This window comes from Engraulis encrasicolus, chromosome 13 (assembly GCF_034702125.1).
Source record: "Engraulis encrasicolus isolate BLACKSEA-1 chromosome 13, IST_EnEncr_1.0, whole genome shotgun sequence".
NCBI classification, from domain to species: domain Eukaryota; kingdom Metazoa; phylum Chordata; class Actinopteri; order Clupeiformes; family Engraulidae; genus Engraulis; species Engraulis encrasicolus.
Window position 1 is genome coordinate 36237996 of NC_085869.1, and position 10000 is coordinate 36247995.

The 10000-nt window shown below is 43.1% G+C and overlaps 1 protein-coding gene across 3 annotated transcripts in view; it reads left to right on the top strand.

The window, feature by feature from the left end:
• The window catches only part of ncam2 (neural cell adhesion molecule 2), a 353287-nt gene that overhangs the window by 286957 nt on the left and 56330 nt on the right, over nucleotides 1-10000 (top strand). For all 3 annotated transcript variants that reach the window (XM_063213815.1, XM_063213816.1, XM_063213817.1), the window contains exons 10-11: nucleotides 8963-9150; nucleotides 9999-10000. The exon at nucleotides 9999-10000 is cut by the window's right edge and continues 95 nt beyond it. In XM_063213815.1, the coding sequence (XP_063069885.1) occupies nucleotides 8963-9150; nucleotides 9999-10000 (190 nt within the window). The remainder of the gene's footprint in view (nucleotides 1-8962; nucleotides 9151-9998) is intronic.

The following is a 10000-nucleotide window of genomic DNA, read 5'->3' on the forward strand; positions in this document are numbered from 1 at the left end:
TTGATTGAATATCAACCGTGCCGCCGCATTCTGGATCATCTGCAGAGGTTTTAGCGCACAAGCAGGTAGGCCTGTCATGAGTGAGTTGCAGTAGTCAACGCGGGACAGGACAGTGGCCTGCACCAGTCGTTGTGTAGAATATTGTGTCATGCATACATGTACTGTATTCACATGTGTTGGTGTACCAACTGAGCAACTGCAGCTCACTTTCCAGGCATACACTGAGACCCATCCCTAGACCCAAGCAGCAGTACTGAACAATGGAGTAGAGTGAAGTAGAGTAGAGTACTGTATGGTACGGTAGTGTATAGTTCAGTAGAGTACAGTGCATTACAATAGGAGACCATGCTGAGCATTGAACTCTATGAACCTGGTAGTCACTGTAGATGTAATGGGTTTGTTATTGCCCTGCTACTCTACATGTGCTAATGTCACAATAGCACAGAACCTCATATCACACTGAGTAGTACTCCCTGCACATGCACTGTAAATGTAGAGAGTAGGACCAACTGTGGCATTCACACAGTTACATAGCAGCCATGTTACTCATACTGTAACAGCACATGGGGCAGTTGTGGCGTAGTGGTTCAGGAGATGGACATCAGATCAGAGGGTTGCAGGTTGAAATCCCACCTGTATACTGACTTATGCATAAAACTGTATACTGTATACTGTATACTACATACCACGTTAGAAAGAAAAAATGCATACACAAAGAAGATGTACACTTACCTGCTACTTAGGTACACCTTGCTGGGCTGTTACTTGGCTGGGTACTGGGCTGTAGCCTACCCCTTTTGCCATAAGAAGCCATTTAACTGCCTGCAACAATGTTCAAGTAGACGGGGGCATTGTAATGATGCTTGATTGGTACAAAGGGGCCCAACGTGTGCCAAGAAAACATCCCCTGCTGAAATTATATTTTTGTCTTCTGAATGGTCAGTATACAGTCCTCACCAGTTGTATTTGGGTGCACAATGACAATGAGCTTTTTGCACTTTTCTGATGGTATTGTCCCTCACTCTTCCTTTGCAATATGTTCAACTTCTTCATGATCTTCAAGTGTTATATCACAGAGAGCTTTTACATTTTGCTATAAATCATGACACCTCTGATACAGTCTAGGTCTCCAATACCAGATGCAACAAAGCCCTGCTGCCTGTTCAAACCACTACCCAAGACCGAAGTTGGCCTTTAGGTTTGTAGATGATAGACCTGCTGGTTTTCCTGCAAGAGGGCCTGTCTGGGAACACCAGATGTGTCATTATTGACTAAACAAAACCAGTAAATGAAGAGCATCTCAAAAGGACTAGGCATGGACCATTGCTAGATAGGGCACCAGGCTGCCGCCTCTCTCTCTCTCGCCAATCCTTTCCTGTCACAAAATGAGCCATAAAAGACCAAAAAAAGTGGCCTAGGCCTCTAGAGGACATCTAATTGAAAGTAACAAAGAACTATTTTCTATCAAATTACATTTTAAGTTCAGTACTTTTTTGAACTACTTTACCTTTACTTCAGCAGATTTTGGATGAGTACATCATTTTTACTTACCCCTCGAGTAAGATTTAAGAAAGATAAGCCTACGCTCACTTGAGTACAACTTCAACTCTTTTCCCATCTCTGCTGCTAAGCACATGTAAAATTAAGATACATGTAGATCTGACATGTAGTAACCGAACATTTTTAAGTCATATTTAACATGACACAATATGTCTACAAAAGTTGACACGAAGGCCTATTGTATTTCTCACACATTTGCTATGATTTCGGTGGGAAGACTAATATCAAATGGGGCATTATCAAATATGTTGCAGATGTTGTATATAACCTCTTGATGTATTGCATCACAACACTGATATTAGGACAAGTAGTCAGTATTCACGTATCATAACACAATGGAATCGCTGAGAAACTGTATCATTGATGCTGGTTGGTAAGGAAAATGCTTTACCTGCGTTGCTAGGCAAATAGGTACAGCAAATATATCATAATATCCCATACACTGTTAACTCCAAGCTTTAATATGGTGTCTAATGAGCTATGATAACCAATTGCAGAATGGCCTAGAAGCGTTGCCAGTTTACCACTACATGGAACTGATAGAGTAGTGTGGGGTCATGTACAATGCGGTGTAAAAAAGAAAAGTGGAGTGGAGTCAGATATATTATGGTTACCACTCAAATTCATCTTCAAGGTTGAAACGTCTTGAGGTATTTTGGACATATATAATTAAGTTTCAGTCATAACAACAAATTGGCAACCGTTGCTATGCAAATAGGTTACTATGCAAATAGGTACACCAAATACATGGTCATATCTGTATACTATACAATCCAAGCTTTCATATGATATACAGGGCTGCTGACAGCCTTGACTGGGCCCGGGACAAAGACATGTGAAAGGACCCCAAATTCAATACATACAATGTAATGAGGATCCAATTCTGGGCCCCGTCTCTCCCTGGGCCCGGGAAAAGACATCCCCCCCCCATGTCGACTTCCCTGATGATATATAACAAGCTATGATAACCAACTGCAGAATGTCTCAAAAAGGCCTTGCCTCTTGACTATACGAGACATTAGCACACAAAAAAACAGCAACAAAAAAGTGGCATGCCTGATACAAGACTGAAAATTACCCCCTAAAAATGGGATAACATAGTGAAAGGATACATTTTCAGATTCCTGATACTCGAGACAGTATTTTAGAGTTTAAAATAGGTCTCTCTGATGCTCCCTGATGCCACAGTATGAAAAGACAAGAGATGATATCGGCGAAAATGGAAAAAAATGTGTCTGAGTAAATGTTTGAAGAGCTGCAGGGAGGGCTATAATTAACCAAAATGTTCTCGAAAGGTGTCGGATGAAAGCTCAGAGTCTCCCCTTCGCAACGATACCACACATAACAAAATTAACCATCTCTATATGTCTTAAACAGGGGCCAGTAGAAAGACAGGCACCCATCTTAAAAACCTTAATTTTTGATGGGGGGGTGTTACTTTAACGGCTGATAACCCTAACTTGGCTGTACTTCCAGAAGGGTTATCATACAAAAATGTTAACTTCAGACATGCATCTTTTCAAAAAATATAAGCAACCTTTGCCCCTCTGAGTGGTACCGACATCTCACCTGGCCCGTGGACTACTTGGATAGTTTTAGACAATGTTTTCTTTCAGAAGGCTGAGTTAAAGGGAAACTGTGCAGGAAATGGTTAAAAAAAAAAAAAAAGGGTACTGCAATTATGCTGCGAATTGAAAATGGGCTGCCTATTGCCAAATTTGAACTTTTCATGAAAGTTTCCGAAGTAATAAACCAATATTTTCTAGTATGGTCCAAGTACAGTCATTTTTGCAGCTAAAAATGGCTATTTCTGGAAATTCAAAATGGTGGACCATGGAGAAGATCCCTCTTTTCATGTCAGAAAAGTAAAAAATTTTCAGTCATAATGAATACTTAGAATTTGATGGTGGTGGTAAGTATTCATGAAAAAGGTAACATTAGTGAATGGGAAGCATGAATTCTGGAAATAAACAACTAAAAATCTCACACAGTGTACCTTTAAGGACGATAGGGTAGTAGTGTGTGAGTGTGCATGTAGAGTAGAGTAGTGAAGTGAAAGCGAAAACCTACCTGGAACTCCAAACTCCCATTGTCATTGTGACACAGCACTCCAAAGCACACAAAGAAATTGCATTTATGCCTCACCCGTGAAAGAGGGGCAATGGCGTCCCAAGGGAACAGTCGTGGAGGAGGATGGAGAAGAGCACTGGTTAATTACTCCCCTCACCCCCCTGGTGGGTCGGGAGATGAACCGGCAACCTTTGGACTACAAGTTTGGCGCCCTTACCGCTTACCCGTGACTAGAGTAGTAGAGCACTTTTTACTAATCCAAAAGGAAATTAAGATGTCTGTCAGCTTATATAAATACACAAATACAAAAAATATACAAAAAAATACACATAGACCTGAGATGTGTATGTATGTGCGCCAGGCTTGTACGAAATTCCGAATGGAAAGAGTTTCAATTCAAAGTAATGCCATAATACGAACACTAGGTGGTGGTGTTCTATGTACTTTCAATGGGTGGTGTAGATTCAATTCAAAGAAATTCAAGGTAATGGCACCACCTAGTGTTCGTATTATGGCATTATTTTGAATTGAAATTCTTTCCATTCGGAATTTCGTACAAGCCTGATGTGCGCACATCTATTCTGTGAGCTGAAGTGTGTGTGCGCGTTCATGTGTTTGTGTATGTGTGCATGTGTGCGTGCATGTATGTCTGTGGCTGTGTGTGCGTGTGTTAGTCTAAACGTGTGTACGTGCGTGTTCATGTGTCCCTCTGCTGTTTGCTGGAGGTCTCCGAGGTCAAAGTTCACCTGAAACAGATTGGTGACATTCAGCATGCCAGCAGGCTGCAATGTCATATCTCTCCACGATGATGTGACAGCTGATTAACCAATCACACACATGCCTGACACTGGCAACACTGACTGGGGAGACCAGCATAGGGACCAGAGTGTGTGACTGTGTGTGTACGTGGTGTGTGTGTGTGTGTGTGTGTGTGTGTGTGTGTGTGTGTGTGTGTGTGTGTGTGTGTGTGTGTGTGTGTGTGTGTGTGTGTGTGTGTGTGTGTGTGTGTGTGTGTGTGTGTGTGTGTGTGTGTGTGTGTGTGTGGAGTACCCAGGGATTAATGTGTATGTGTGTGTGTGTGTGTGTGTGTGTGTGTGTGCCCGCGTGCGTGCGCGCGTGCGTGCGTGCGTGCGTGCGTGCGTGTGTGTGTCTGTGTGTGTGTCTGTGTGTGTGTGTGCGAGTCTGTGTGTCTATGTCTGTGTATCTGTGTACCGTATGTTTGTGTTTTTTCATGTGCGTGTGTGTGTGTGTGTGTGTGTGTTTGCTTGTGTGTGCATGCATGTGTGTTGTGGATTGGCGTGAGTGCTCTGATAGGAGTGCTAATGAAGTCACTTATTGGCTCCCAAAGACACAACACTGACACCAAGCCCAGCAGCAATTTCTCTAATGGGGCTGAGCATATGACAGTCAGCCAGAGTGGCAGAGAGAGAGAGAGAGAGAGAGAGAGAGAGAGAGAGAGAGAGAGAGAGAGAGAGAGAGAGAGAGAGAGAGAGAGAGAGAGAGAGAGAGAGAGAGAGAGAGAGAGAGAGAGAGAAAGAGGTGAAGTCAGCCAGTCAGAGTGGCATAGTTAGAGAGTGTGTGTGAGAGAGAGAGAGAGAGAGAGAGAGAGAGAGAGAGAGAGAGAGAAAGAGAAGAGGTGTGAAGTGACTGAGAGGGTAGTGATGGAGAGAGGAACATTCAGAGTGAGAGTTTCTCTCTGATAACAGGAGGAAATGGTCTGCTCTGCCCACATGGGTTGACTCACAGTAAACTGTGCAGAAATAATAAAGTATTTTTTTATGGGGGGGGGACCTTAGATGAATGTTACAAAAAATTGCTTCAGTAGTTCAACTACTGCAGTTTTAACAGGGTGAAAGGGACTTGTAAATTCACTTAATTGTTCTTTGTGGGCCACAATAACAATGCAGCACAAACTTATAAAATACAGTCGCAAAAAAAGTGTAGGCTCCATAGAAATATTAACCTTGCAACCATAATTTATGTAAGGCTAAGTATAGGTCTAGATTCACAAACACACTCCATCGTCCCAACCTTTTTGCTTTTTTTAAAGGTTCAACCCTTTGAAGGAGTAAAGAATAAGAGGGGTTATGGAAGAGGTTGCAGAGTGCTTCTTTGAATTGTATGCATAATCATCGGTAAACAAATGCCACACGTGGCATAAATAGAGAGTGGTGACCTTTCCTCTTTTTGGCACTCATGTATTATGGTATAATTAGTCTTCACAAGACTCCATAACAACACTGTTTGTTGTCTAGACAGAACACTGAATGCAGATGCATGATATGATATATGATATAGAGATGCACCGGATCCTGATTTTTAGGATCCTGCCGGATACCGGATCCACTGCTTAAGATCCTGCCGGATCCGGAACCGGATACCGGATTCTATGAAAGGGTTTAAACACATAACCAACTCGCACACGTAGGCCCTTTTTATTACGTTGGCGCAAACTGTTTTTAAGACTCATTGGCTTACTGCCACACTGCCTTCAACGACCGCTTCCAAAGGGCTTTCACTCCATGCAGCGATTGGGGTTGTGAAAGACTGACTGAAAAGCCTAGGCTACGTAAAAAGTAGAGATGCCCCAGATCCTGATTGTTTAGGTAACTGCCGGATACCGGATCCATTGCTTAAGATCCTACCGGATCCGGATAGTCTGAAAACCCCCATTATCCTGCCGGATCCGGAACCGGATCTTGGATCCTGTACATCTCTAGATGTGATAGATACGATACGATACGATACGATACTGTTCCATACGATACCATACCATACAATACCATACCATACGATACCATATGATACCATACCATACCATACGATACTATACCATACCATACGATATTAGAAGGAGGATGTTAATACACCTCCCTCCTGAAAGCCTCATACGGTATTGCTAGCGCTGAGCTATCAGTCTGGACGTACAGCTCAGTGGTATAGTGCTGTGCCTCCCATGCCCGAATGAGAGAGTTGACTGGTAGGTGGGCGTTGAACGCATGGAAAGATGCGGAAGTAATTGACTTTGTATGGGAGAGCAGGCGGCGAACGAGGCAAACGTGTCCGGAGCGTTTCTAGAGGCGAGGGCGTCGAAAGCGTCAAAAGCCGAGGGCGGCAGAAGTTGAACTTCATCTAAAAATATGTAATGAGCTCGGCGGCAGCAGGGCGGCAGTTAATGGAATGTTCACATTTTTCTAAACATGAGCTTCGGTTGGTCGAGATTCCTGGCCGAACGCTTCAGGATGAATGTTTGTCGCCCCTGACCAGTGCTTTCCAGGCAGGAGTCAGCAGCGTTTTAGGTCTTTCAACGTACATGAGTGATAGATTCTGAGAGTGCTGACTCTACAGTTACAATTATATCTTACACATGGTAATATCTGATGAAACTGTGAACAAAGAATTCAGAATGTTGACAACAAAGAATTCTGAATGTTTCCCTCACCTGTAGGAAAGGCATGAAGTTAGACGTTTTAAAGGCAAAGCTTTGCGACGGCCCACACACCTCAAAGGTTTCTCTTTCAGCAGGTGTAGCTTTTCAGGGCACTTGAGTCATGCAGTTTTCACAAGGAAGAGCGTGACACTACTTCTTCAGAGCTCATCACTTTTAATTTTTTCTTGGTGCTGGCGTTTCGGTTACTAGGCCTTCATCATTAGCCTTTTCAAAGGCAAAATAATAAAGCCTATGTTTTAGATAAACCAATGCTGTTTTCTTAAGCTTTGAATAGCTTTCTCAAGACCTCAACCTCAACGGGCGGAGGAGGTTTACCAAACCAGATAAAGTCGTCGAGAGAGAGATAAGGATGACTCCTTGTAAGAATGTGGGCCGAAAGTATGTGTGCGCAATCTGCACATACCTAAGAATCATTACGGAAAAAAACAGCAACAAAGCATGTACAGACAATATTACAGACGCCAATGTCATCCCTGTTGTTTTTTTTTTATTGTTTAACAATTATAAATTAAGTCAGGGGTAGGCTGTAATGTTGATGTTGCAGCCACAAAATTGGTGTCCGCTCCCTCCTGACGCATTTCAAGTAAAACAAAAACAACAATTAAATACACACCACTGTCTTTTTCACTGTGTGCCATTCTGACCATTACCCTGATCAGGGGTACTGACAGGAGGGGACAAAGAGAACAGTGTCCAGCGGCCAGGGAGAGAGGGGGCCGTATTGGGGGCCCTTTCAGACCACTTTGTCCTGGGTCCAGGCAAAGCTGTCAACGGCCCTGGCCCTGATTGACACAGTTTCAAATCTTCTCCCCAGTCAGCTGTAAGCTGCACATTTGGTAGTATCAGCTTGACATTCCCCTCAGCTTGCTAGCAGCATGGTTAGATCAATATGGGACTGTGTGAATGGGTGAAGCTTTGTTCTGTACTCAAACTGTTTTCCCCTTGACCTGGGAGCAACAGTGGCCAAATAACAAGCTTGCATTTCAATGAGGAGCAAGTAGGCTGGCTGAAAAAGACAGAGACGCATAGTCGGATACGGCTTGTGATTCTATCAACACCTTTTCAGGACCCTGTTTCTAGAAAGTGCAGCAACTTAGTAAGTTGCCTGTGGATTGCCTAGTAGGTTGCCTCATTTTTTCCCTGCATTCATTTGAGTTAACAGGGGGAAATGAGGCCTTCATAGAAAAGAACATGGTCCCTACAGTCAAACATGGCAGAGGTTCCCTGATGTTTTGAGGTTGCTTTGCTGCCTCTGGCACTGGAATGCTTGACTCTGTGCATGGAATTATGAAGTCTGAAGACTACCAACACATTTTGCAGCATAATGTAGGAGTCCACCCCTGAATCCCATAGAAAACCTATGGAGAGATCTCAAAATGGCAGTTTGGAGAAGGGACCCTTCAAATCTCAAGAAGGATGGTCTAAAATTCCAGCTGAGCGTTGTAAGAAACTCATTGATTGTTTCCGCAAGTGGTTGTTTGCAGTTATTTTGTCTAAAGGTTGTGCTACCAAGTATTAGGCTGAGGGTATCAATACTTTTGTCCGACCCATTTTTGGAGTTTTGTGTAAAATGATAATTCATTTGACTTTTTTTCATTCTCTTTTGTGATTTTTCATTGCAAGAAATACCAATGAAGATATTAATACCAAGCATTAGTTATTGCAATCATTTTCTCGAAGAAATTGAGTATTATCTGACAGAATTGAAGGGGTGCCAATACTTTTGGCCAGCACTGTAGGTTGCTAACCCCCCAAAAAAACAACAGCAAAAAAGAACAGAAGTCAAAAACTGAAATCTTAAAAAAAGGTCTTCCCATTCCTTTTATGTACAGTACATTTATTGAATTAATCACCATTTTTGTCATTTCTTTATCTCAACAGACGCCCCAAAGTTTCAGACCAACCACACGATATTCTACTCGTGGGAGGGGAACCCCGTCAACATCAGCTGTGACGCCATGTCCAACCCCCCAGCCACCATGCTGTGGAGGAGAGACAAGCTGACCATCGCCAGCGAGGGCATGGGCAATATGCGCGTGCACAGCGCCCCTGGCAGGTCACTACTGGAGGTACAGTGCCACTCACGTATACCTGTTAGCCCATTACATTGTTACATTTTAGTTTCATCCTGGGTATCGGTTACGTACTTTACGAACGGTTAAAGTACACATTTATGCCTCACCCGTGTAAGGGACAGCCCCCAATGGTGCCCAGAGGGAGCAGTGCAGCTTCTCGGTACCATGCTCAGGGTACTGTACCTCAGTAATGGAGGACGATAAGAGAGAGCACTGATAATTATTACCCCTACCATCCTCGCGTGTCGGGAGTGGAACCGGCAACCTGTGGGCTACAAGTCTCCCACCCTAACCGCTTAACCATGACGGCCCATTATCGGCATAATATGAAAACAATATTTTGTTTGCCTCCATTTTCATGGTAACAGTCTTGTCCATACTTAATTCAGTAAACTGACATTTTGTTATACATGCCTACGTTCTTGCTCTTTGAAATCTATGAATGAATGACAGCACTGTGATTCATCACTGGCTTTTTCCCTCTGGTCTTTACATAGTGGATAAGATAACCTTTCGAAGTTACAGTCTTATCTGTGTGATAACATGCCCAACCGGTCTATTTGAAGTTGTGTGTTTTTCCGCATAGCTCTTAATTGTATTAGCTCTAATTGTATTTTTATCGTTCTCTCTCAAGATGCAGATATAAGGCAATCTGATTAGATGAGTATCACGAGAATCTCCTCCCTCTACTCCTCTTTTCGCCTTCCTCCTTCCACTGTGTAAAATTTAATTTCATAACCATCCATGACAAATTAAACCATTTCTACTCCTAAGCACTCAATGGAACCAATCCCCCCTACTCCTCCCCTCTCTCTCTCTCACCATCTCTGTCTCCTGTTCAGGT